This window comes from Lichenostomus cassidix, unplaced genomic scaffold (genome assembly GCF_008360975.1).
Source record: "Lichenostomus cassidix isolate B80296 unplaced genomic scaffold, HeHo_3.0 HiC_scaffold_43, whole genome shotgun sequence".
Lineage (NCBI taxonomy): Eukaryota > Metazoa > Chordata > Aves > Passeriformes > Meliphagidae > Lichenostomus > Lichenostomus cassidix.
Window position 1 is genome coordinate 2,544,659 of NW_028147635.1, and position 27,913 is coordinate 2,572,571.

The window sequence follows — 27,913 nt, forward strand, 5'->3', positions numbered from 1 at the left end:
ACTTGTGCTATTCTAGGACAGGAATGATGCACTTGTGTCAGTGATGGGTTTGAGTTCAACAGTCAGGAATCACCTTGATAGGAAGAGCAGTAGAAGAGTGGCAGAAAGAAGAAAATTCTCCCTGGTGGGATTGGCTTCGTGGCTGTCAAATTGGAGGCTGCTGTGAAATGCATTTGTGGCAGTGACTGTAATCATTGCAGTGTGTGCACTTGGTGTGTTATGAGTCCATGTTAGAGTTGTTGTGACACTTTGTGCTAAAAAATGGAGCACTGAGACTTGTCTGAAAAGAGACACAGTCTCAGTAAAAAGGGGGATTTGATAAATAACATAGAGAATAGGAACTATTTAGGCATGTTTTAAAAGGAATGCAAAGTATAGATCTGAGTAATGAACTTGAACAGGACTTAATTGAAAACAAGTGGTGATGCCTTTATGCCTAATACCTAAATCTATTCTAAAAGAGTATTATTGAAAGAATTGTTATGGAGGTTGTAGTTCATCTGTCAGTCAAAGGACCCATTGAAGGACTAAGGCCTGAACAGTCCTTTACTGAGGCCTGAGCAATACTGACCTCTTGACGAACCTTCCAGTCAATGGTTATATTTGTATCTGCTCATTAATGAAACATTATTACCAAAATGATCTATGTATCTGTGCATTGGTGAAACCTGTATTTACCTTTTTGTATTTAGAAGCCAGACAAAGCCCCATCTGTCTTTGTTGGGGCTGCACTATGAAAGAAATCTCCCTTGGTTCCTCCTTGAGCCCTGGCCAGGCTTTGGGAGAATCCAAGAGGAGAATGAATCCAGATGTTCCTGCACTAGAAGTGCTGTCAGTTTGTTTGTTCAGCACTCTCCAAGCTGGGCCCTCTCCCAGCGAGGTTGGAAGCCTCACCTGTGGGTGGACACAGCTGCAGGAATTCCCAGTGTCCAGAGTGGCTCTGCAGTCCTTGGCTGTGACAGCTTCCCCAGCTGATGTGTGGGGCTGGGTGATGGTAAAGTCTGAGGGTAACTGGTGATGGATCTTTCTAAATCCCTTCAGGCAATCTTTGGTAGTGCTGACTGGGTGCTTTGTCCATCTTATCCTTTTATGATTCTTTGCTAATGAATCTGTGCATTGCTGAGCTTCTCCTTTTGTAATTCTTTGCAGTTTTGTGTTATAATAAATTACACTGTTCCCTCAGTTGGTGTCTCTGTTGTTGGTACTGACACTGCCCACCAGCAAAACAGACACTGAGGGCCCCATAGAACCAAAGGGGCATTGTGACACTGCAGAGCCTCGTGTAACCCAGGGGACCATGGTGACATTGTGGGGCTTAAAGGAACCAAGGTGCCATTGTAACACTGTGGGGCCCCATGAAGATAAGGAGACCATTGTGACATTGCAAGGCCTCATGGAGCCAAGGGGCCATTGTGACATCATGGGGCCCTAACCAGCCAAGGGACACTGTGACACTGTGGAGAACCATGGAACCAAGGAGAGCATTGTGACATTTTGGGGCTTCGTGCAACCAAGGGTCCACTGTGATACTGCAGATCCAAGGAGACCTTTCTGGGGTCCTTCAGGGCCCCATGGAACCAAGGGCCATTGTGATACTTCAGGGCCTTCAGGAACCATGGAGACCATTTGGACACTTCAGGGCCTCGTGGAGCCAAAGGGCCATTGTGACACTCTGGAGGCCCATGGAATAAGGGAGATCATTGTGACACTCTGGGGCTCCATGGAACCATTCTGACACTGCCTGGACTTGTATAACCAAGAGTCCATTGTTTTCTTCTTCCTGGCACTGCCCAGTCCAGCCTCTCCCTACCTCTGCCCCAGCCCATCAGAGCAGCCCAGTCCTATCTGGCCCTGCAGCAAGAATGGGAAGCAATGGAGGTCAGGGACAGTGACTCTGTGTCTGGAATGCTCAGGAGATCCTCAGCTCTGGCATCTCCTGCAGCCCCAGGACAGCCCCACTGCCCAGGACAGCAGCAGAGAGTTTGCCCCGGGGCTCCTCAGGCAGCTCCTGCTGCCCCAGCTCTTGCCAGGACTCCTGTGCACACACACAAGGGCTCCTGCTCTTCTCCTGGCCCATCCCAGCTGCCCACAGAGCCTTTCCCAGGGGATCACGGCTGTTCTGGCCTGAGCAGCCATTGCTGCAGCCCCTGCCCTGCTCCCCACAGCCCCACAGAGCTGGGGGTGCTGCTCTGCAGAGCACGGGGGCTGTGCTGCCCGGGGCCATGGGCTGCCTCTGCTGGGCTCTGCTGCTCCAGCTGGGACACACAGGCAGCTGATGGTGCTCCCTGCACTCAGCCCTCCCACACGAGCTCTGCTGGGGCCATGGAAGCTGCTCAGAGCTGCCTGCCTTGTTCCAGGCCTGCCAGATGGCCTTGGGGCTGCCCTGGATCCTCCTCTGGAAGTTCCCTGAGGCTCAGAGGAGGCACTGCCCACACTCCTTTCCCTGTCCCTGCTGTGTCCCCTGGGGCTGCAGAGCTCTTGTGGGTCACAGCAGACATTCAGTCCTTTATCTCTGGGTGACTCTGATGCCTGGAACAGGCTACCTGAAACAGAGGCCAAAACAATTAGGTGTATAAAAAGCAGACAAATTTATTCAAGGCCGTCAAGGTATATTCGGGCAAGCAAAGTCTCCCTCAGGGACTGTAACCAAAATGGACACCAGGTCAGAAGCTCTTTATCTTTTATAAGTTTTTTCATATTAGCATATTGGTCCCTAATTCTCTAATCACACCTTCAGGTGATGACACTGACCACCCTAGGCCTGCTCCCCCCTTTCCACCATTGTTTAGATATTTTCTGGCCCTGGGGTAATTAATATGTCCTTGAATCTCTGTCCCAAAAGCTTTGTTTTGGTTAAATGTGTTGGGAACAGAGGTTTTCAGCATTCTGTAAGAGCACAGAACTACACCAAGTTACAGACATTTGAAGAGAAAAAACCCCCAAAATTATTAAGGCATCATTGTGACCCCAGGGATATCCCAGACCATGTCACTTCATGCTCAGGATATGCAGTGGGGGGAAGAAGGAGGAAGGGGGAACATTTGGGAGGATGCCTTTTGCCTTCCCAAGTCACTGTTCTGCGGGATGGAGCCCTGCTCTCCTGGAGGTGCTGAACAGCTGCCCAGCCCTGGGAAGGGCTGAAGGAATTCCTTCTTTTGCTTTGCTCATGTGGTGCCTTTTGCTTTCCCTGTTACAGTGCCTTGATCTCAACCCACTCCAGTTTTTACCCTCCCAACTCTCTCCCTGATCCCACTGGTGGGGAGTGACTGAGGGGCTGTGAGGTGCTGCCTGGGTTGAACCAAGACACCAATTGTCTGTGCTTTGCTTTGCAATATTTCAGATCAAATGTGTGTTTTATTCACCTCCAGAAGTGTAACAAAAGTTTCCCAACAGCTTCTAAGAGATAGAAATACCAAACATATTTAAAGGGTTTATGGCTAACTTTAAAAATCATGCATGACAATGAGCCTGGAAATCACAGATGTTTATTTACGCAATGCTTAATGGATACTCAATTTACTTAAGCATTCACTCAATGCTTAAGGGAGCTCCTGTGATTTACTCTGAAGAAATATTCAGGGATCCCTTAGAGAGCTCTGTTCTTCCTAATTTGCTTCACTGGGTTCTTCTTCTACTTTTACATGTTTATAATTTGAAAGTTATAAAATAGATGTTGTCTTTTGGACATAGGTAAATAGGTTAAAATAGGTAAATCCAACTTGTTTTCCATTCTGACTTTCAAGAAATTTCAGTGTCAGAGTTTGTGAATGACAGGAAATTCACTGTCATTCAAATATCCTGAAGAATTAATTGTTAAATTAATACTGGAGGGTGTGACATGTAGCCTCATTCAGAGTCGTCATTTGTAGACGGCACACGGTAAATCCTTGTACCGAAAGATTTTGAGATCCCACTATTACATTTTAGATGAATCTCCTGTTCCAGAGTCACGACAAAATTCTAACAGATGAAATACATCAAATGTTATCATTTGGATCTCTAAGCAGGATGGAATTGATCTCTCCATGCTGATGTGAAATGTTTCACAGTAGTTTACAGAACCAGAGAATCGTGGAAGCCCAGAATGGTTTGGCTTGGGAGGGACCTTGAAGCCCATCCAGTGCCACCCCCTGCCATGGGCAGGGACACCTTCCACTATCCCAGGCTGCTCCAAGCCCCAGTGTCCAACCTGGCCTTGGACACTTGCAGGGATCCAGGGGCAGCCACAGCTTCTCTGGGCACCCTGTGCCAGGGCCTCCCCACCCTCCCAGGGAACAAGTCCTTCCCAAGAGCCCATCCAAGCCCTCCGAAATGGGAGTATTCACCATCACTTCCTCTTGCAATTTCCCAGTTTCAAATGGAGCCGTGTGAACGTTTCAGCCTTTTTTGAAATTGTATTCCAACAGCTCATCTCTGGAGTTCTTTCCTTTGCCTCCTGAGCCATGGGAGTTCTCCTCTGTTTTACTCTGCATTCTAAAGGGGCAAATGATGGAATTCTCAACTATGGTGGAAGAAAAACCTTTTTCCCAATGAGCCCAGTATTTGCACACCACAGTTCTTGACCCTAAACTTGGGGTTGCACATGTTCCATGTACAAGAGCCTCTACATTTTTCAGTGGGGCCTCTATCCTGATTTGAGAAGGGAATTCTCTGCTGAGTGTGCAATTATCAGAGTTAATAGACACCAAAAAATTTTTTTTTCGGACATAAAATGTTTTTTTGAATGGTTTCCGCAAGTATTTCTACCTTGTAATTATTTACAAACAAATTTCAGCCTGCAGCAATGCCTTCTAGAACTTTACAGCTGTGCATGATGTGCAAACACAGTTTTTTAAAGCTGTGGCACATGCACTGATTGCTTTTGCAGCCCCTGATATGTCCCTGCGAGAGGCTGTGTGACAGCTCTGTCACCGCCCTCTTTGCACACTGCTGTCCCAGCCGGTTCCAGCCGGTTTGCAGCTGGTTCTGAGCCCCCCTAGCCCGCCGCTGTCCTGGGGCTGCAGGGGAGTGGCCCGTGGGGACAGCAGCGCCTTGCAGGCTCCTTTGTGACGTGTGGCTGCGTGTGCCCAGAGCCCATTGTGACACCTGGGGACACGGCGTGAGCGGGAGGCTATAAAAGGGCACCGAGAGCCCGGGGGTGCCACTGCCAGGAGAGAGAGCTGCTCTGTCAGGAGACAGCATCTCCCGCAGTAGCGAAGTGTCACAGCGTGACAGAGATGGCGACAAGCGAGAAGAGCACCGTGGGCGTCCAGCCCAAGAAGAAGTGGCTGCGATTCCCTGGGAGGCAGAAGGTGAGGGATGCGCTCGGGCTTGGGGCCAGGCTTGCGGGCACGGAGGGAGCTGCTGTGCCAGGGGGGCCGTTTGCACCGCAGAGGGCCAGCTGGTCCTCATCCTTCTCCTGCTCCGTGCAGCTGTCCAAGTGCGAGTCACGGGCAGCCCCGCAGGAAGCTGAGGAGCACCGTGACTCCTGTGCTGCCTCTGTGGCGCAGGCGGCAGCAGCAGAGAGCCGGGCAGCCCCGCACAGCCCCAGGGGCCGCGGCCAGGCTCTGCTGCGCTCGCTGCGGTGCGGCTCCCGTGCCATCCTGAGCGGGATGGCGGCTGTGATCCGGCGACGCGGCCAGCAGCCGGGGACATGGCGGCCCCCGCATCAGGGCACGGGGACAGGGACGGCAGCAGCAGCCCCCGCACTGGGGCCGGAGAGCCGGGCAGCTGCCCCGCACAGCCCCTGCTGTCCCCCCAGCCCGGAGCCCGGCCAGCTGGAAGCTCTGGGTGGGCAGGGGGCAGGGGCAGCAGAGGGGGCTGTGCTGGCAGAACCAGAGATCGAAGAGAAGTCCTGTGTCATCCTGGATGAAGACTGTGAGGTGGAGAGCCTCCAAGAGCTGTCCAAAGAGGAACAGGACATATACCCAAGCTGGAGAAGTGGAGAAAAGACACCTCCTTTGAGGCCAAGAGAGGCATGGGCAGAGCACGGGAAGCTTCAGCCGCACACAGCCACAGGCCAAGGCCCAGCTCTGCCCAGCAGAGCCCCTCACAGCGGGGAAAAGACCTCAACTCCAGACTTGATTCAGGAGCTCTGCCCCCCCAGACCCTCGCCCAGCCAGCTGGAAGGTCTCGGACAGTGGGCTGGGTCAGCAGCAGGGACAGTCCTGGAGGAGCTACAGAGCGAGGACAGGGGCTGCTCCAGGGATCTCCAAGGTGGCAGTAGTGTGGAGGAAGGCATCCCAGTGACCTGTTCACATGACCCCAAACCACTGGAACATTGCAGTGGCTCAGGATGACTCCTAGAGCTTTCTTCCCCAAATGCAGATCAGTCAGTGATCAGTGGAGAAGAGAGCAGTGACCAGGAGTTGTCACAGGAGAACAGGGACAAAATCACTGTCTACCATGTATGGGTCAAGCCCTTCTACCCGGCGCTCATGTTTGACCCCTTTGAGCTGCTGGCAGAAGAGGCAGACACTGACCTGCCCAGCACACCTCGTGCCCAGGCAGCTCATGGGGACACCCAGCCAGAAGCTGCTGCTCTGGGCAGAGCTCCTGAGGATGAGGAGCACCACGTGCATCCCACTGCCAAGGCACGAGAGGTGGCAAAGACAGCAGCTTCTGCTGCCTCTGTGGCGCAGACAGCAGCAGCAGAGAGCCGGGCAGCTCCGCACAGCCCCAGGGGCCGCGGCCAGGCTCTGCTGCGCTCGCTGCGGCGCGGCTCCCGTGCCATCCTGAGTGGGATGGCGGCTGTGATCCGGCGACGCGGCCAGCAGCCGGGGACACGGCGGCCCCTGCATCAGGGCACGGGGACAGGGACGGCAGCAGCAGCCCCCGCACTGGGGCCGGAGAGCCGGGCAGCTGCCCCGCACAGCCCCTGCTGCCCCCCCAGCCCGGAGCCCGGCCAGCTGGAAGCTCTGGGTGGGCAGGGGGCAGGGGCAGCAGCAGGGGCTGTGCTGACAGAATTAGGGATTGAAGAGAAGTCCTGTGTCATCCTGGATGAAGACTGGCAAGGGGAACATGAATGAGACCCAAGCTGCAGAAGTGGAGAAGAGAGGCCTCCTGTGAGGCCCTGTGAGGCATGGGCAGAGCACAGGAACCTTCATCCATGACCAGCCACAGGCCAAGGCCCAGCTCTGCTCAGCAGAGCCCCTCACAGCAAGGAAAAGGCCTCAACTCAATACCCAGTTATGCACCAGTGCCCACCAAGCCCCTTGCCCAGCCAGCTGGAAGATCTCCCTGGGCAGGGGGCAGGGGCAGAAGCAGAGCCATGCCTGTCAGGGGCACCAACCACAGAGGGAACCAGCTCTGAGGAGCTCAGGTCTGTGTGCAGTTTGCCAGGGCTGTCCACAGAGTGGGCAGAGATCACACACCTGAGCTGGAGCACTGAGGAGGAGAGAGCCTCAGGGTCCCTCCCAGGCGAGGCATGGCCTGAAGATGAAGAGCTGAGCAGCAAAACTGGGGAAGAGAGTGGCTCAGGCTCCTTGCCATGTTGGTCATGGGCTGAAGACACAGCTGAGCTGGAGCAGTGAGGCGGAGAGTGGCTCAGGGTGTCTCCCATTAGAGGCCTGGGCCAAAGACAGAGACCTGAGTGGGAATGCTGATGAGGACAGTGGCTCCGTGTCCCTCCCAAGTGACTTGTGGCCAGAATGCAGCCACCCAGCCTGGAGGATAGAGGATGACAGACAATGGCTCAGGGTCCCTTCTACAGGACATTCCAGATGGCACTTGGGGACAGAAATTCCTAGAGTGGCACAGGTTGTTTGGGCATCCCTCACAGCTCTTGGCATGCAACTGGCAGGCTTGGCATGGAGAGGTTCCCTTCCCCAAAAAATCTGGTTCAAAGGCACCTTCACCACTCTGGCAAGGCCCCAAACAAAGAACCTGTTTCTCTTCTTTGTGACATGGATGTGACCAGGAAACAAGACGTGCCAAAGCAAGTCAGGGTTCTGGTCTGAGTAACCAAACCCTGACATTGGCTGTTGTCTTGGTTTGAAAACAAACCAGTGGGAGATCACAAGTCAAGATTGAAATTAAAAATAAGTGAAATAATACAAGGAAAAGCAATGACAAAGTCAGATACAACCTAACACCCTGTTAGGGTGGTAGTAGCAGTCCAACTGAAGTAGTCCAGTTGAAGCGGTGATCCTGTGAAGGTCTAGTCTCCAGCTGAAGATCCAGTGGTAGCTCTGGTCCTCTGGGAACCCAGTAGACAGGGCTAGCTCAGGCAGTTCCAAGGCCAGGTTATATCCAGGTGGGAACACCTGGTTCCTCCCTCCTGGGCAGAGCATCCCACAATGGGATAAGTCCATGAGTCACACGGTGGGTCCCTGATGGCCCATTGCCTGTCATGCGGGGTGGGTCATTAGCAAGTGATAATAGCTAATGGATGGCCCATTGCCTGTCATCCAGAGTGGGTGATAGCAGCTAATGGCCCACAGCTGGTGGTAATAGAATACTTAACTACATCAATATTGCAACCTAGGACAGCTGTGACATTTCCACTGACCTGGACAAGACCATTGAAGGCATCCTCAGTTATGTTGCAGATACCACCAAGTTGGGTGGCAATGTCCATCTGCTGCAGGGCCAGGAGGCTTAAGACTGAGGTGCCATTGTACTTGCTACCTCAAGAATTTGAGGAGCAAAAGTAAGAGAATTTATTAGACTTAAATTCTGTAGGTTAAAATAGGACTAGATGTTAGTAGAGCTCTCTTCTAGAATTAAGGAAAATTGGATAAAGGCCCTCTCATGCCCTCTTTTCCTGTTTAATTAAGAAACAAAAAAATAATTAATCATTAATAAAAATTAATAACTAACTAAATTCATTAAAATTAAACCCTAATAACTGAATTAACTAAATTAATTAATTAAGCAAGGTAAAGAGTTCTGAAGGTTTAAACTAGATGTTAGTTGGGAAAGAAAACTGCTAGGTAGCTCTTTTTTTTCTAATAGATAATATTATTTAGCATTTGGCCTGGAATATGTTCCTCTGGAATATGTTCCTCAGGCAGTTGAGCTGTAGCTCTTGCTCAGTTAGAACAGATTCCATAAGATGCTTTCATTGAAATAAAATGATGGAATTGACAAATCAGAAGAGCTTGTTGTTTTCATTGTGCTGTAGTCATTGATTTGGGGGAAGCTGCTGAAGGCTGAAGCCTTTTGGTCTCTGGGGCGTTGCAGTGTGTGCTGTGTGGGGCAGAGGAGAAAGGCGCTGCCTGGGGCGGGAGGGATGCAGGGACACCAAGTGCTTGTGACTTGTGCCACAAGGCCTTGGTCTGATGCAAAAGCTCCTTTTCTTGCGTCCACTTCTCCTCCTAGAGAGCTGCCCTGGTGCAGAGATCATTCTGTAGGATCTCTGCAGGGAGCAGAGCTCTCAGCCATGCCAAGGAGATTTTTCACAACTCTCTGTTCTGCAGGCCAGCAGCTGCCAGGCTGTTTTGTGGAACTCGTTGTGAGGCACACGGGGATTTTCCTGCTGGACATTGGATCCCACTGGCTGTGTCAGGTGCCTGCAGAGGTGCTGCAGCACTCAAATGCATTTGCAAATGCAGCTCTTGCAGCCTGGCTGAAAATCTCCTGAGACAAGGAGCCTGAGAAAACATGTGCTTGGCCACATGCATTGTGCAGCTGAAAGCTCCAGGATGCCACAATGTGCCACACTGGACACTGCCTGGCATTGGGGTTGATAGCAAAGCAGATGCTTGCTTTGTCTTTGCAGTCTCCAGCTGCTGCTCCCTCCCAAGTGAGCAATTCCCAGGAGACAGATGTGTGCAGAGCTGCCTGAGCTCCCTGAGCAGGCCTGGCAGGAGCTGCAGCACACGGGGTGGCAACCCAGCCTGGCGAGGCTGTGAATCTCTTGCTGCTCCCACAGAGGGGACTGCTGTGGGCTGAAAGGCTCTGTGTTTGCCAGGGGGTTCCAAAGGAAAAGGGAAGATCCTCCCGAGCTCAGGCCAAGGGCAGCTGCAGCCCACCGAGGTGGGTGCTGAGCACCTCACAGCTGCAATCCTTCATTCCCATGCATTTCCCAGCCTGGTCCATATCCCCAGTTTCCTGTGTCCAACAGGAGCTCCTGTATTTATAATCTGAATGTCCTCCATGTCACCAGAGGTTTTGCAGATGAAGCAGAGCATCCTGTTCTGTCTCACCACTGCTCCTCCCTTTGAACTCCCTGCCGTGCCTGGAGCTCTTGCCTGAGGCATCCTTCCAATCAGCTGTGACAAACTGCACTGAAGCCAAGCACCAGCCAGGCTGCCTTTATTACTCTGGGCTTCAATTCCTCTGCTGATTTGGTGTCGTGGCAGTGTCCTGACTCTGCTGGCCCTGGCTGGCAGCAACCTCTCTCTTTCTCTGGAGCACTTGGTGTGGAAGGTGTAAGTCATGTAAGGCAGGTGGCCAGTACAGATTCCTGAACACAGGGGTGGAACAGAAAAGCAAATGAAGTGCCACAGAAGTGGCTCAAGCAGTTTAGATTGATGTCAATTATTCCTTTTTACATCATATCTCTGTAGCTTACAGGGACAAACACAAAACCGGGGATGAAATATCAAGAGTGAATTTATTTTCATCATTGCACCAAGCAGGGGATCCCTGAAGCAGCACCCAGGCAGAGGCACATGGGGGGCGACATGAGAACATTCCCAAACATGCTGCTCTCCCCTGTTTATCAGGGGTTTTTGGGGCCATATTTTGCCACTATATGGTTGGATTTTTCCCACAACAGGGCAGCAGTCTCCTTTCTGCTAGGTCTCTCTGCAGGTGACAAAAACAGTTTGCTGAGTCTTCGAAATAAAGTTTAATGATTTTGCAAGAAGAAACAGTCACTGAGAAAAGCAGGATATCTGTTAAATACTTTTTTTTCTTTTTCTTTTGTGGTCGCCCAGTGTATACAAGGGAACTCCACAAAACCAGACCAGTGGCATCATACACACCTTTAGTTCAATAGACATTTCAGCTGGAGCACTGAAATGAGCTCTAGAATGCCCTCTCCTTCCTCATCTGACATAATGAGGAAAAAATTCCCTCAGGAAGCAGACACGATCTGCCCCCGTGCTGTGGATGCTGTCAGCCCCAGCCTGGGCTGAGGGAAGGTTGATGATGCTTTTGCCATGCATCTCCTCTCCTGCAGGAATTTTCATTTTTCCCAATCACTCTTCTTGATGAGGTTTCTCACCAGTTCTATATATCTGGGAGATCACCATGTTCCCAAAGAGCAGATAGTGGGTGTGTTTGGGAGGGAGCTGGGGGCTACCGGGGGATCCGGTGTTGCCATGGGGATCCAGGCACAGCCCAGACAATCCAGGGGCTTCCCAGCAAATCCTGGCACTGTCCGGACGATCCAGAGCTGCCCAGACAATCCAGCCCTGCCTAAATTATCCAGCCCTGCCCAGACGATCCAGAGCTGCCCAGAAAAATCCAGAGCTGCCCAGACGATGCAGCCCTGCCCAGACGATTCAGCCCTGCCCAGACGATCCAGCCCTGCCCAGACGATTCAGCCCTGCCCAGACGATCCAGCCCTGCCCAGACGATCCAGAGCTGCCCAGACAATCCAGCCCTGCCCGGACCATCCCGGCGCTGCCCTCACCACGCCATCCCGCCCCCGCAGCCCTCAGGGCAGGAGGATGAATGGAGGAGCCTGAGGAGAGGGCAGATGGCATGGCCGGAGGCCTTGCTTTCATTTGTCTTTGTTTCCTAACGTGCACACCTGTTTGCAGTGGGAATAAAGGACTTTTCCTCAGTGCACTCTCTCTGCCGGGATGTGCGGCAGCGACGTGGGGCTGGGCTGGCAGCTGGGGGGCACAGCCCGATCTCCTGGCATTTCGGGCTCCCTGTGGCAGCAAGACACTGCACTAGAACTTATAAATCCATTGAATGAACACCTCAGTGGCTAAGCACCACCGCTTTGGGGTGAAGACAAGGCAGGGAGCTGATCCCAGGGTGGCTGTGACCCTCCCCAGTTTGCATTCTATTGCAAGCCCAGAGAGCCCAGCCTGTGCAAAGCACTTTGGAACAGAAACAAGCACCTTCTGCCAGCATCCTGCAGGAAGGCAGCAATGGCAACAGGAATCTGCCTGAAGCTCAAACTCCCTGAAATGCATGTGTTGTGGACTTTGAGTCCCCATGGGCAGCTGGTGATTTCCACCTAGGCTAACTCAGGCGTAGGCAGAGAGGCAAAGGCACTGGAACTGGAGAACTGTCCTTTCTTAACACAATGCCTTCCTTTCGCAGGCCTTGCCTTGGGAAGCCTGTGCTCAGGGGTGCCTTGGAACAGGACTTTTCCTCTTTGGAACCCCTGGAAATCACCAGCAACGCCATGGGCTGCATGGCCAAGAAAGAGGAGAAGGATCTCTCCTCAAGTGTGCCCTAAAAGGGTCTGCAGGAGAATTCTTAGGAAAAGCTGCTGAATACTCCTGGAGCTTTCTAAATGTTTCCAAATCAAACTCACCCTGCAGTCAATGAGAGCAGAGATGTGCCCTGTGAGTATTAAACCCTGAAGAAAAGTGTTACTCTGTAACCTGTTTAATGTTCAGAGAAGCAAATCCTGTTCTCTCTTAAATGTGTGTTTCCTTCTAAAATACAAACTTGCTATGCTCATTTTGCTTTCAAGTACTGATGTTACTGCGTCTATTAAGATAAAGTAGGTGCACTAAGAATAAAATATCAGAATAAAGGAGCTGAAGCCTTAGGCCTCAAGAGCTGACCAAGAGGGAACTTTCTAAGCAAACTAATGCTGCTAACATGGACCAAGCTAAATCCAGCAGATAGAATCCTGGAATTCTAGAATATTTTCTGTTGGAAAAGACCTCTGAGCTCATCAAGCCCAGCCATTCACCCAGCACTGTCAGCCCAGCACTAAACCACATCCCTGAAGTGCCAAGGCCTGAACAAGAGGCCTGACTGAGGCCTGAACAACAGGCCTGAGCCAAAGGTGACCTCTCCATGAACCTTCCAACCTAAGGTTATCTTTGTATCCACTGATTAGCAAAATATGCATGATCATTAGCATTGTGATAGATGTATCCACTCATTAGTGAATCATGTGTTGACTTTTCTGTATTTAGAAGCTAAACAAGGCCATGAAATCCAACATCTGGCCTGGTTTGGGGCTGTATGGTCAAAGTCAACTCCCTTGGTTCCTCCTTGAGCCCTGGCCAGGCTTTGGGAGAAACCAGTCAGGAGAATGAATCCAGATGTTCCTGCACTGGAAGTGCTGTCAGTTTGTTTGTTCAGCACTCTCCAAGCTGGGCCCTCTCCCAGCGAGGTTGGAAGCCTCACCTGTGGTTGGACACAGCTGCAGGAATTCCCAGTGTCCAGAGTGGCTCTGCAGTCCTTGGCTGTGACAGCTTCCCCAGCTGATGTGTGGGTCTGGGTGATGGTAAAGTCTGAGGCTAACTGGTGATGGATCTTTCTAAATCCCTTCAGGCAATCTTTGGTAGTGATGATTGGGTTCATTGCTGAGCTTCTCCTTTTGTAATTCTTTGCAAATGATTTTGTATATTGCTGAACTTATCCTTTTGTAATTCTTTGCAGTTTTGAATTTATATAAATTACACAATTCCTTCAGTTGCTGTCTGTGTCTTTGGTGCTCACCCTGACCACTGGCAAAACAGGATCCCCTCCTGCCCAAGTGAGCCCTGAGAAGACAAAAACCATCACTCCAAATGTCCCCTCTTCCTCCTTGTTCCCCCACTTTATACACTGAGTGTGATGTCCTGTGGTCTGGGATATCCCTGGGGTCACTTGGGGTCACCTGTCCCCCTGTATCCCCTCCCAACCTCCCCCACACCCCCAGCCCCTCCCCAGCTAGACAAGGAGCAGGAAAGGCCTTGGCTCTGTGCAAGCTCAGCGAGAACAAAACCATCTCTGTGTGATCAACCCTGTGCTCAGCACAGCCCCAAAGCACAGCCCCAGGAAAGCCCTGGGACGGAAATTCCCTCTGCCCCACCCAAAGCAGCACCCCATGGCCATCCAGCATCACCACGGCTCCACAGGCTCCTTTCTGACCGTGACAATCCCCATCCCAGCAGGGCAAAGGTTGGTGGCCATGGACCCAACCTCAGCAAAGTGTCTCCTGCAGGTTGTCCTGGCATTGGACAGTAGGAAGGGGGCTCTGTGCTGGTTGCCATGGCAACCTCTGTACCAATGATGCCCTATGGTGGTTGCCATGGCACCCGAGCCCAGCAGGGTCTCAGGGCAAGTGTCCCTGGCATCAGTCCCTCCAAGGGGTTTCCATGGCAATGCCATGACAGGTGACCCAGGTGTGGTGTCCCAGCGATGGTTGCCATGGAAACAGTCCCCAGCACTGACCCTTTCTGTCAGGCTGACCTGGCCTTTGGCCCTGGCACTGGGCTTTGCTGCTGGTTCCGCAGCGCCTGCCCAGCCAGTGCGGCACAGGGCAGGTGGCCATGGCACAAACCCCAGCCATGGATCCCCTGTGGCTCTGGGCAGTGACACCAGCCCTGAGCAATGGGCTGCTGCCGTGGGCTCAGTGAAGTGACCATGGCAACAGCCCCTTGCAATGGCCCAGGGCAGGTTGGCATGAGAATCCAGCATCACAGCTGGCCCAGGGCAGGGCTGCAGTGCCCTTCCCAGCAGTCTGTCTGCACACAAGCACTTCCAGGGCTCTCTGCATTTCCCTTCCCCTCACTCTTGGCTCACTCACACACCTCTCAACAATCCCCTTGGTGCTTTGAGCTGCAAGGAGTTCAAAGCTTGTCTGCCCTTCAGCAGTTGCTCTAATCCTGCCTTCAGCCAACTCTGGATTTGTGTTTATTGTAGAACTTCTTATGTGTTTAAAACATTCCTTGCAGGGTTCTGCCTTGGGGAAGGGGAACCTCCTTGGTGGCAGCTTGGGTTTGGCACACACTTGAGGAGGGTGTCTGTTTTCAGTGGGGAAACTTAGGAGCTTGAGATTGCTTCAAGAAATAAAAGAAGAAAACCCCTCTTTGCTTGAGTGCAGCCAGTTGTGCAAGCAAAGCAGGTCCCAGGTGAGTGAGGAGAGACAGGATTAGGTTGGACATTGAGGACCAGGGTTGTCCCCACTCAGATGTCAAGGCACAGCTTCTCTGACCAGGCCAGACCTCCTTAGGGGAGACTTGGATCAATGACAGCCACAGAATGCTGGAATCACCTCTTCTCTAAAGGGAAAAATAAACCCTTTTAACTAGGAATACCTATTTATTAAGAAGCTCTTTGAAATATTTCTCCATAACTAAAAAAAAACTTCCTCATGAACAGCATTACATCAGAGGGAAATCAAGGCAGAGCCATGGTTTGTTAGGAGTCTGGATCAGCCCAAGGCTTTGTGTGCCAAGGCAGAGCCAGGCAGGATGCAGAGCTGTCAGGGAAGGAAGGGCCAGCGAGGTGGGGCAGCTGGGGGATGACGACAGCCTGCAGGGACAGAGGCACAGGGCATGAACAGCGTAGGACAGCTGGGCTGGAGAGGGCAGAGGGATGTGCAGAAGCTGCAAGGCCCTGACAGAGCCAACTTGTGCAGCACTTTGGCCATGGCTGCTGTCCCTGGCCCTGAGGCCAGCAGGACACAAGTGACCCTTGCAGCCCTGGGGCCTCATGGCCTCCTTGTCCCTGCCCAGCAGCCTGGCAGGGGCCACCCCATGGTCCTGCCCTTGGCATTGCACATCCCCACATCCCAGTGCCCCGGGAAGAGCCCTGAGCAATGAGGGAGGGACAGGATCTGCCTTGCCAGGGGCTGGGGCTCAGTGCTTGGCCCTTTGGATTTATGAAACACATCCAGGTTGGCTCAGCATCAGAGACATCTTTGCCTGAGAGCCTGAGTCACTCTGCTCCTGACTGCACAGTTCAGGCACACCAAGGAAATAAAGCAGCAACATAAGCAAGCAAATCCAGGCAATCAAAACAGAAATGAACTGAGAATTGGCACTCTGTGTGTGTGTGACAAAAGGACGGTGGGGGCAAGGATAAAAGCAATATGGCCTAAAAGCTTAACAGCCCTTAAACTTAACAGAACATAACTTCTGCCTTAACCTGAACTTATACCTTAAACTTACCAAATTAGCAAAAGAACAACCCTTAGCAGCATTCACTTAGCTCATACCTTATGACTGAACCTCACTTACAGGCCAAACTCACTCAGATATCCAAGGCACTTCAACACCTCCCAGAGCAGCATTTCTCCCCCATTTCCAGAGCACAGGCACACGTGTGTGCACACAGACAGACAGAGGCAGTGCCAGGGAGCTGTCAGAAATTGCCCTGGAGGGCAGGGAAATGCTCACTGCGGATGCTTTTGCATCTCCCCAACAGGCGAAGGGTTGAGCCTGGAGGAGTGGGGGGATGGGCCCAGGGTCCCTCGTTGTTCGGGGATGCCCCGAGTGCAGCAAACGGGAGAGTTCCCGGCTCGGAGAGGCCCCACTCAGAGGGAGCTCACTGCTCCAGGACAGCTCCAAGGGGCTCCTTTTGGAGCCCTGTTGATAGGGCCCCAAGAGATGGGCTTTAGTCACAGCAATGTTCCATCCTGGCTGCACTTCGCATCAACAGCTTTCTCTGACACTGTGAGAACAGGGATGTTGTGCCATTGAGGGAAGAAAAACAGTTCCCAAGGCTGCTCCTAAAGAAAGCAGGAGCTGGTTGGACAGCAGCAGTGCCTGGGAGCAGACAGTGTTTGTGATCAGCTGCAGAGGAGCTGAGCCCAGGGGCTGCTGGCCAAGGCTGAGGCCTTACGAGCATTTCTCAGATCCAGGGCTGCCCTGGAAAGGTGGTGGTGGGGAAAATTCACACCCTCAGTGTGCTCCCAGTTCCTCCCAGTATTTCCATGTCTGTGCTCCAAGTGCTGCTCACAGCCCTGATCCGTGGGGATGGGAATGTCCCGCTCCCTTCCCGGGGCAGTGTCACACCAGAGCCAGGTGTGCAGGGCAGGACCTTGCCCTGACCCCAAGCACTGTCCCACCTGCAGGATCTGCTTCCCATCGGCCTCTTCCTCCTGCAGCCCCAAGCCCAGGTTGGTGCTAAACAAAGGGCACTGGCTCAGGGTCATCCCCCGGCGGGGGCTGTGCACCCCCTCTGCCCCCGCCCCAAATTCCCTCCTGAGGGGAGCAGGAGCTGGGTCAGGAGCCCTGTGGGGAGGGAAAAGGGGGTGACACTGGGATGGGTGGTAACAAACCACTCCCTGCAATATCAATGGGCCCAAGAGCCACCATAACCCCATTCCCATCTCCCCCTACACCCACCCAAATTCTCTCCAAGTCACACAGCCCTGCCAGGACCCCAAACCTCTCTCACAGAGCCTGCCAAACTCCCTCTCAGCACCACAAATGCCCCCAAAAGCCACAAAAGCCCCTCCCAATTCCCCCAGGATTATCTAAACCCCCTCCCACCCCCCATGGCACTGACCAGGAGAGGCTGGTGGACAGGAACATCCACAGCTAGGAGCAGCTCGGGCACTGCAGCAGTGATTTGGGCACTTTGGGGGGCACACCCCACATGGGGAGACCCAGGCCAGGGACTGGGACAGAAAACCAGAATTTCTGAACAACAGATGGGCTCAGGTGGACACATTCTGCCAGTACAACTATGAGACTGTTGTCCTGTCCCCCAGCCTGGGCAGCCCCAGGACATCCAAATCCTCATGGGTATTCCCCTGAACCCCACATTCACCCCCAAATGCACAGTAAAATGGTGCAGCTTTAGATCTCTTTGTTTCATTTCTTTATTTTACCTCAGCCTGGGTTGTTCTGACAAGGTGAAGAAGGAAATTATTCAGGTTGGAAAAGACCTCCAAGATCATCCATCATTTCTTGATGCCATCAGAAGAAACAATTACACAGCAGGTAACAATTTCTAGGGTGTAACATTAATAAATCAGCTCTTCCCTATGAATTTTGGATGTCAATCTGAGTCCCCATGGATGTTCCTGCCCCTGCATTTGTTCAGGTGGCCACAGGGAATCAGGAGGCCATGGAAGCCACCAGCCAGGTGCCTTCCCAACCTGAGTATGTTAGTTTTGCTTAGCCCAGAACATCAGCAAGCTCTCTTTAGCATCTAGGGGAAACTTAAACCCTGCAAAAGCTGTTGTGGTAGGCCTGAAGAAGTGGCTGAAGGGTTGGGAGAAAACTTGTGTTCATGAGTTGGTTTTGCTGAGCCCAATTTTTGCTAGTGGGTGGGGAGGGGCACAGAAATGGCTCCTGTGTGTCCTGGGTGAATGTTCTAGAAGTTTTCACCATGTCCAGCAGAGCCAATCTCTGATGGCTCTGAAGATGATGGACATGCTGCTGGCCAAGTCTGGGCCAATTAGAGATGTTGGTTACACCTCTGGGATATCATATTTAGGAAAAATCAAAACAATGTGAGCAAACACTTCTTTTTAGAAAGAGGATGAGGAGGAGGTGAGAATATGTGAGGGAAAACAACATGGAGACACCAAGGTCAGTGGAGAAGGTGGGGGAGGAGGTGCTCCAGGCACCAGAGCTGAAAATCCTCTGCTGGCCGTGGTGAGGACCATGGTGAAGCAGGTTGTCCCCCTGCAGCCCATGGGGTCCACGAGGGGTGCAGAGATCCACCCACAGCCCGTGGGGAGGTGCTCACGCTAGAGGAGCAGGTGGATGCCTGGAGGAAGCTGTGATCCAGTGGGAGTCCCAGTGCAGGGAAAGGCCTTGTTCCTTGGGATGGAAACAGCCTGGCGTGGGCTCAGAGCTCTGAACCCTGTGGACAAGAACTCATGGGGCAGCAGATTCCAGTGGCTGCTGCTCGAGAGATTGGACCCATGGCAAAGAAGTTTGCAGAGGACTGTCTCCAGTGGGAGGGACCCATGGCTAAGTAGAGGACTCCTCTCCCTGAACAGTGAAAGAAATTTTGGTCATGGACTGACCAAAAAAACCCATACCCTGCCCACCACAACCCCCTGTGCTATTGGTGGGAAAGAGGGAGGGGGATGAGCAAAGAAACAGTGTATTAAGAGCTTATTATTAGTTCTCATTTGCCTCCTCTGACTCTCTTTAGGGTTAGGTTACCAAGAAATCACTTTGCAACTTTTAGTTCTCAGCCTGTTTTGCCCTTCACTGCATCCTGCCTGGTTTATTATCTTGACTCATGAGCCCTGTGTGTGTGTGTGTGTGTGTGTGTGTGTGTGTGTTAGGGTTTTCTTTTTCCCCTCTCCTCTGCACAGCTGCAGCAGGGGATAGAAGAGAAAGCAGATTTCATAGGTGCCTGGCATTTGGCCAGGGTCAAATCACAGCACTGGGTCACTGGCAGTGTGCGTCACCAGGGCTCTTCCCAGTGTGGGTCCTCTGATGGGAGATGAATACGAAGCAGTACATGAAGCTCTTCCCCCACTCGGGGCACTTGCAGGGCTTCCCTTACCAGTGCCTCCGACAGTGTTTGGTCAAGTTAGACCTCTGGGTGAAGCCTTTCCCACACTCGGGACACTCATAGGGTCTCTCCCCACTGTGGATCCTCTGGTGGCAGATCAGGGTGAAGCTGTCGCTGAAGCTCTTTCCACACTCCCCACACTCATAGGGTCTCTCCCCAGTGTGGATGCGCCGGTGCCTGATGAGGTGGGAGTTGCGCTTGAAGCCTTTCCTGCAGTCAGGGCAGCGGAAAGGCCTCTCCTCAGTGTGAATCCGCTCATGGATGAGGAGATCTGAGCTGGTCTGAAACCTCTTCCCACACTCAAAACACTCATAGGGCCTCTCCCCAGTGTGGATCATCTGGTGGGTGATGAGGTGGGAGTTGTGCTTGAAGCCCTTTCTGCAGTCAGGGCAGCGGAAGGGCCTCTCCTCTGTGTGAATCCGCTCATGGATGAGGAGATTGGTGCTGGTGTGAAACCTCTTTCCACACTTGGAGCACTCATAGGGCCTCTCCCCAGTGTGGATCCTCTGGTGGACAATCAGGTTGGAGCTCTGGCTGAAACTCTTCCCACATTCCCCACACTCATCGGGCTTCTCGGTCTCATGAAGCTTCTCAGGAATCTCCAGCTCCGAACTCCAGCTGAAGCTCTTGCCAACTTCCTGGCACAGGGTGGGTCTTTGCCCTTCAGAGCACCCTGGGCTGGGTTTGCAGCCCCTCCTTGTGCAGCTTCTCTGGGGCTTTTCCTCCCGGTTGGATTCCTGGGTCATGGAGCTGCTCAAAATGGCCTCTTCCATGAGGTTCTGCCGTAAGGACTTGTCCTCTCTGGTGTCTCTCCTCAGCTCATTGCCTGGGGAAGGAAGGACAAGGAGAGGATTTGGGATTTGCCTCCATGCCAGAGGGAAGGGGAAGGAGATCCCCCCAGTCCATCCCTACCAGGACAGAGTCAGCAGCAGGGTTGTCCTGCAGCCAGGGGTGATGCTGGGCTGGGAGATGAAGGAGAAGAGAGCAGGAAAGGGGCAGTGACTTCCTCCTCACCTGCCTGGCTGCCCTGGGGCATCTTCATCTTCCTCACAGCCTCCTTCTCCATCTGGCCAAGTTCTGGGAATCGGAAATCCTGGTCAGGGTAAAAAAAAGTTGTGAGTGCATTGGAGTGAGATTGGGGGCTCCTCCTTCCGAAAGCTATCTCTAGAACTCACCAGCTGTTTTGTGTCTCTAAGATCCTCCTAAAATAGGAATGAGTTCAGAAAAAGCCTCCCAGGGTCCCCCTGTTCCAGTCTTCTGTCTTTGGGGATCTGGGGTTCCCCATTCTCAAAGCTGCTGGGGCTCCCATGGGTCCTGGGGATCCTCCTTCTCCTGGGTTCTGCTTAGGGATGCTGTGGGGTTTCGGTGCTCCCAGGGGTCCCTTTTCCCCTGATTGTGCTTTGGCTCCAAGGGCTCCCAGGGTCCCTCTCTTCAGGCTCCCCCCACTCCAGGCACTCGGGGCTTCCCCCTCTCCCCATCACCCCTTTCAGTGTCACAGTGTCCCAGCCCTGCCTCATCTCCAGCCTCCCCCACCCCTCCAGGCTGCCAGGGGTCCCCCAGCTCCAGTATTGCCTCTCTCTGCTCTCTCCACTTGCGGAGTGCTGCGTTCCACTCCCCTGGGCTCTCTCACAGATCCCCAAAACGATTGGCCTGTCCTGCTGATAGCAGGCAATTCCCAAATGGACCCCCCAGTATTCCACCAAAGGTGCATTTATAGCTCAGCCTTGGAGTCCTGCAAGATCCAAACCTCCCCTTTAGCCCAAAATATCCCAGCCCGGGACCTGCAAAGTTATCTGGCACTCTCTTCCAGAATCTTCAAGTTCCAAACACCCTCAAAAACTAACACCCTCCCAGAGACCCCCCTGATAGCTTTGGGGTGAGCTTCCCCTCCCTGGTGACCTGTGGAATGCAGGGGGGGCAATGATCCCAGAGCCAGGGGTGCTGCAGACCCAGTGGGTGGTGAAATCTCATGGTTCTCCTGCTCTTCTTTTTCCTGCTCCTCCTCCTCTCTCCCTCCTCTTCCTCCCACTCCTTCTCTGCTCCCACCCCAGAACCCCATTCCCCAGCCTCCTCTGCCCCACGGCTGCTGCAGCACTGGCTGCTGGGTGGGGGGAACCCCCCGATCAGCCCCAGGGATGGGCAGGGGGCTTGGGGACCCCCAGTGCAGATCCACCTCCCCCAGAGCCCCAGGGAATTGCTCTGGGGATTGAGTGCTGGGGGACAGGGCTTGACCCCCATGGAACTGCCCTGCTTCCGTGCCAACCCCACCTTTCCCTCCCCTCTCCTCCCCTTTCCCATCCTTCTCCCAATCCACAGACCCCTCCCAACTCAACTGGGGTGTCCCATCCCCCTCCCGCTCTCTTTGGGGGTCCCAGCCCCCTCTTTTCCCTTGCTCTTCTGCCCTTGCACCATCATTCCCTCAATCCCAACCCCCCTCGCCTATGACTGGTTTTGGGGGTTCCAAGTTCCCACCTCTCCCCTCCCCAAATTCTGCTCCCGGGGTCGCTGGGGGCGAGGGGGGGCGCAGATGGGGTCCAGAGGTGCCGGAGCCACGTGTCCCCCCTGCTGCCAGTGCCACCCCCGAAGGATCAGGGGTACCCCAAAACTCCCTCACAGCTGCCGGATACCCCACAAGCCCCTAAGGAGTGGGGTCCCCCCAGCTTCATCACCCCCAACCTTCGGCTGCCTCATCCCAGGCTCCATCCCACCCATCCCCCTCCCCCAAACTTCATCCCACACCCCAATCCACATCCAACCCTTCTCAGGCCTCATCCCATCCCATCCCATCCCATCCCATCCCATCCCATCCCATCCCTCCCAGCAGACGCCACCGGGATCCCCTAAAAATCCCACATGCTGGGGACTCCCCCATATCCCCCCAAGGGGCATTTGCAACTCACATTTGGAGTCCTGCAAGATTCAAAAATCCGCCCCCTTCCCCCACCCCCCACCCCTCAAAAAAACCCCTACTGTCCAGCCAACGAAAATATTTGGGGTTAGGTGCTCCAGTCCTAGAGGGTCCAAAAATCCCCCCCTCCCAAAAACAACCCCAGGCATCACTCAAGATATTTGGGCCGAGCTCCCCCTGCCCGCTCACCTGTGGGATGTCCCGGGGGGGCGATGCTCCCGGGCCGAGGGTTGCAGACACAAAGAACAATAACTCCTGCTCTGTACCTTTGGGTGCTCAGTGTGTCTGCTGGGAGCCTCCTCAAGGGCCTTCAGCCACTGCTCAGCCCATGGACAGCAGCAGCAGCACCTTTGCAGGGCCCAGCAGGGCTCTTGCCAGCTGCCCTTGCCCACCTGCACACAGAGCCTCCCCCAGGCAGGGCCCTGCAGACAGGCAGGTTTCTGTAGGGCCGGGCGAGTGCACAGAGGGTGGGATGGGCTCTGTGAGCGCTGACAGGGACAAGGCTCCTCTCAGGAGGAACATGTGCAGCACAGGGAGATGATGAGGGAAGGAGAGAGAGCTGAACAGAGCAGTGCTGTGGGCAGGAGGGCTCTGTTGGTATGTGGGAGGTGCTGTGCACAGCTGGGGACAGGGAACACTGTCCTGAGTGCCAGGCTGTCCCTGCCCTGCCCTCTCAGGCACAGCACCACAACATCTTCTCTTGTTTCTGCATTCCTCTGATACTGTCACTGTTATCTGGTGCTCTCAGGGAGGCTCTGGGCTTTGCAGCAGCTGAGGCAAGCACTGCCCTTGGGATTCCTCCTAGGCAAGTGTGTCCATGGGAATGGGGTGTCCAAGCTTCCCTGTGACCTGTGGGGCTGTGGGCAAAGCAGTCCATGGGAAAGGGGAAGGAGCTGAGCCTCCCTCCCTGAGATGCCATCATGAGCATACCTGGGGATCTCCTTGCTGTGTCCTTCCAAGTGCTGAGCTTCCCTCCTGGGTGCAAATCTGTGCCAGAGCCTCTCAGAGTTCCCTGAATGCCCCAAGGGGAAGTGCAGAGATGCCACAAGTGAGGAAATGCTGTTGGGTTTGCCAAGGGAACTGTGAGTGTCCTTGGCAGAAGGAGGGGCTGAGACCTTGCTGAGAGACCTTTGGGGAGGGTGAGACATTCAGTGATCCCTCTGCTCTCAGCAGGGTCTGATTTCTTCCCAGGGTGACCAGGAAGTGTGATTGTGCTCTGATTGCAGCCAAAGGTGCAAACCCAGGGCAGTTGGGAACAAGCCAATCCAGCCCCTCACCTTGCCCTGAGCCACAGGGAATCCCTTTGCTTCTCACATCTCTCAGTGGCAAACTCTGAGTACAGCAGAAATGCTGGGGATTTCTGACCTCAGAGAACCAGGAATGATGTGTGGGTAGGGAAACATTCCTTCAAACTCCCTCCTGCTATCCTGTGGAACTGCAAGTGAAAATGCTGCCAATCCTTTCTGCATTAGGAGGGATTCCCCTGACAAATCCTGAATATTCAGCCTTGTCCCTCTGCCCCATGGCCACAATCCCAGGGCAGCAGGGCAGGGATGGCTCCTCGAGAGCCCCACGCACAGGCCTGGCTGCTCATGGCACACTCAGACAGCACAAGTGGAGCTCAGGCAGGGACCTGGATGAAGGTTTTCCCCGAGAAGGAACAAGGGTGGATGACTCCCAGCTGGACAGTCTGCAGGGAATGGCACAGCTTTGGCTCAAAGCAGCCTCTCCTAACTTGTCACTGTCCTTTTCTCCATCAACAGGTCCCCATGGCCAGACACAGCAAATGTCCAACAGCAGCTCCATCAGCCACTTCCTCCTCCTGGCATTCACAGACATGCAGCAGCTGCAGCTCCTGCACTTCTGCCTCTTGCTGGGCATCTCCCTGGCTGCCCTCCTGGCCAACAGCCTCATCATCAGCGCCGTAGCCTGTGGCCACCACCTGCACACCCCATGTTCTTCTTCCTGCTCAACCTGGCCCTCACTGACCTGGGCTCCATCTGCACCACTGTCCCCAAAGCCATGCACAATTCCCTCTGGGACACCAGGGACATCTCCTATGAATGATGTGCTGCTCAGCTGTTTATTTTTGTTTTTTTTCATTTCAGCAGAGTATTATCTCCTCACCATCATGTGCTATGACTGCTCTGTGTCCATCTGCAAACCCCTGCACTGTGGGACCCTCCTGGGCAGCAGAGCTTGTGCCCACATGGCAGCAGCTGCCTGGGCCAGTGGCTTTCTCACTGCTCTGCTGCACACAGCCAATACATTTTCCCTTCCCCTGTGCCAGGGTAATGCCCTGGGCCAGTTCTTCTGTGAAGTGCCCCAGATCCTCAAGCTCTCCTGTTCACACTCCAGCCTCAGGGAACTTTGGCTCATGGTCATTACTGCTTGGATATCTTCTGGCTGTTTTGTGTTCATTGTTTTCTCCTATGTGCAGATGTTCAGGGCTGGGCTGAGGATCCCCTCTGAGCAGGGACAGCACAAAGCCTTTTCCACATGCCTCCCTCACCTGGCCATGGTCTCCCTGGTTATCAGCACTGCCATGTTTGCCCTTGGTGCTGCAGAGAGCTCAGGGCAGCTGGGAGAGCTTGGAGGGAGCTGGGGTGGGCTGAGAGAAGCTGGCAGAGAAACCCATCAGTGTCCATCTCAGCCTGTGTGAGCATGCAGGGGGAGGACTGAGCCCAGGGCTTGTGGGGCAGAGCCAGGGCCTGGGGAAGGGATGGAAAACAGGCAAGTGGCCAAGAGAGGAGGCTGTTCTGTGCCCTTGGTGGGATGGACAGAGCAGGGAGGGGGCCCAGGACATTTGTCAGCCCAGCCTCTGTCCCCAGCTGTTGCCAGCCCTGGCTGCTCAGCCCAGGTTTGCAGGTGAGTTTGGCTGTGCCCCAGCTCCATCCTGCTGCGGGGCTCAGGGCCTGTTCCCAGCAATGGCCAGCTCTGCCCAGCCTCTCTCCTGGCCCCAAGCCTGGCAAAGCTATTTTGAACGTTTATGAGCCCTCGAGCATTGAATTGCTGAAGATCTGAAGTCTGAACAAGCCTCTGGAGAAGTAAAATTCAGCAGCAACCTCCAAGTTGCTGAGGATGTCAGCAGCCCCCACTGAGGCCATCCCTGCCAAGAGACTGTGGGGGCAATGAGCAGACAAGGAGAGCATCCCTGGGGCTGAGGAAGCAGAATGCGATGGCACCACCGGGTCCAGGTGGGAAATGAACTGTGAAATGTGGCTGTGAAAGCCCTGCCTGGGCTGTGCCAAGCACGACAGCCAAGCCCTGACTCCCATGCCCTGGGAATGGGGCTCTGTGGCCTCACAGGATGCTTGTGGCTCTCCTGGAAGCAGTGGGATGTGGGCTGTGGAATGGTGACTGCAGGTGTAAGGCCCCAAATAACTCTCTCAACGAGACTTTTAAAAGGAATTACAGTTGTTTGTGGACTCTGAGTATAAGGCAATATTCCTATGGGAACAATCCCTGGATGGAAGGAAAAGTGGTGGTGAAATCCCAATTCTGGCCATGGGTGCCTGGAGGAGAAGGAGAGTTCTTTTCCACAGGAAGGACAGCAGAGAGCCCCAGTCTTTCAGTGGCAGATGAGAAGCGACTCTCAACATGTCAAGGTCAGCTGCAGCAGTCAGGTGGCCCCTGGGAGGCCAAACCAGCCAGACCTGTGCTATGTTCCCTTGGTTTTATGGGCCCTGTAGTGTCACAATGGCCCCTTGGTTCGATGGGGGTTCGCGGTGTCACAATGTTCTTTGGTTCCACAGTGTCACAATTAAGCATTGATTCCATGAGGCCACTCTGTGTCACCATGGAGCTTTGGTTCCATGGAGCCCTGCTTTGTCACGTCACCTGGGTTTCATGAGGCCCCGCAGTGCCAAAAAGGTTCCTTCATTCCATAAGACCTCATTGTTTCACAATGGTGGTCTTGTTTCCATGGGGATCCACAGTGTCATTAAGGTCTCATTGGCTCCATGCGGCCCTGTACTGTCACAATGTCCCCTTGGTTCCATGAGGCTGTGATGTTTCTTAATGGACTCTCCATGGTTCCATGAAGCCTTGCAATGTCACAATGCACCTTTGGCTCCACAGGGTCTCACAGTGTCACAATGGTCTCCTGTGGTTCCACAGTGTCACAATGGACTCTTGGTTCTATAAGGCACTGCAGTGTCCCAGTGGCCTCTTGGTTTGATGAGGTCCTGTAGGGTCACAATGGCCCCTTTGCTTCCATGAGGCCCAGCAGTGTCAAATTGCCCCTTGGTTCCACAACCCCTGCAGTGTCACAATGGTCCCTTGGTTCCATGGAGCCACACACAGTCACTCTGGTCCCCTTGGTTCCATGAGGCCCTGCAATGTCACAGTGGTCTCCATGATTCCATGAGGCTCAGCAGTGTCACAATGGTCTCTCGGTCCCACAAGGCCCCACAGTGTCACAATGGTCTCCTAAGTTTCATGGGGCCCTGGGGTGGTACATTCCTCCCTCCCCTTCTCAGGCTGCCCTGCGATCTGAGAAATGCTCGTTAGGCCTCAGCCTTGGCCAACAGCCCCTGGGCTCAGCTCCTCTGCAGCTGATCACAAACACTGTCTGCTCCCAGGCACTGCTGCTGTCCAACCAGCTCCTGCTTTCTTTAGGAGCAGCCTTGGGAACTGTTTTTCTTCCCTCAATGGCACAACATCCCTGTTCTCACAGTGTCAGAGAAAGCTGTTGATGCAAAGTGCAGCCAGGATGAAACATTGCTGTGACTAAAGCCCATCTCTTGGGGCCCTATCAAAGGGGCTCCAAAAGGAGCCCCTTGGAGCTCTCCTGGAGCAGTGAGCTCCCTCTGAGTGGGGCCTCTCCGAGCCGGGAACTCTCCCGTTTGCTGCACTCGGGGCATCCCCGAACAGCGAGGGACCCTGGGCCGATCCCCCCACTCCTCCAGGCTCAACCCTTCGCCTGCTGGGGAGATGCAAAAGCATCCGCAGTGAGCATTTCCCTGCCCTCCAGGGCAATTTCTGACAGCTCCCTGGCACTGCCTCTTTCTGTCTGTGTGCACACATGTGTGCCTGTGCTCTGGAACTGGGGGAGAAATGCTGCTCTGGGAGGTGTTGAAGTGCCTTGGATATCTGAGTGAGTTAGGCCTGTAAGTGAGGTTCAGTCATAAGGTATGAGCTAAGTGAAATGCTGCTAGGGGTTGTTCTTTTGCTAAGTTGTTGAGTTTAAGGTATAAGTTCAGGTTAAGGTAGAAGGCAACTTCTGTTAAGTCTGAGGGCTGTTAAGTTTTTAGGCCATATTCCTTTTACCCTTGCCCTCACTGTCCTTTTGTCACACACACACACACACACACACACACACACACAGGGACAGTTCTTGGTTCATTTCTGGTTTGATTGCCTTGATTTCCTTGCTTTCGTTGTTGCTTTTTTCACCTGGTGTGCCTGAACTGTGCAGTCAGGAGCAGAGTGACTCTTGCCAAGGAACTTTGTTGTTCTGTCACTTAATATTAAATCTGGTGTTTGCTGATCCTTTGCTGGGGATTTTTTAAGTGGTCTCAAGCCCTCGTTCGTAAGAGGGTGAAGGAGCCCTGGGCCAGGCTCTCGCCCTGGGGGACGCAGGGACACTGCTGGGGGGTCCCTGTTCCCCTGTCCCACCCCCCAGGTCCCTGTCCCCCCTGTCCCCGTGTCAGGCTCTGGGGGTTGATCTTGTGGAACATC

The 27,913-nt window shown here is 53.7% G+C and overlaps 2 protein-coding genes across 2 annotated transcripts in view; one reads left to right on the forward strand and one right to left on the reverse strand.

Moving 5' to 3' along the window:
- The window catches only part of LOC146421150 (uncharacterized), a 278,146-nt gene that overhangs the window by 220,619 nt on the left and 29,614 nt on the right, over nucleotides 1-27,913 (forward strand). The gene's annotated exons all lie outside the window — the stretch shown is intronic.
- The window catches only part of LOC146421160 (uncharacterized), a 48,094-nt gene continuing 25,381 nt past the window's right edge, over nucleotides 5,201-27,913 (reverse strand). Inside the window, exons 2-3 of the mRNA XM_085047673.1 lie at nucleotides 19,315-20,149; nucleotides 5,201-5,411 (exon numbers count right to left, since the gene is read on the reverse strand). Of these exons, the coding sequence (XP_084903799.1) occupies nucleotides 5,201-5,411; nucleotides 19,315-20,149 (1,046 nt within the window). The remainder of the gene's footprint in view (nucleotides 5,412-19,314; nucleotides 20,150-27,913) is intronic.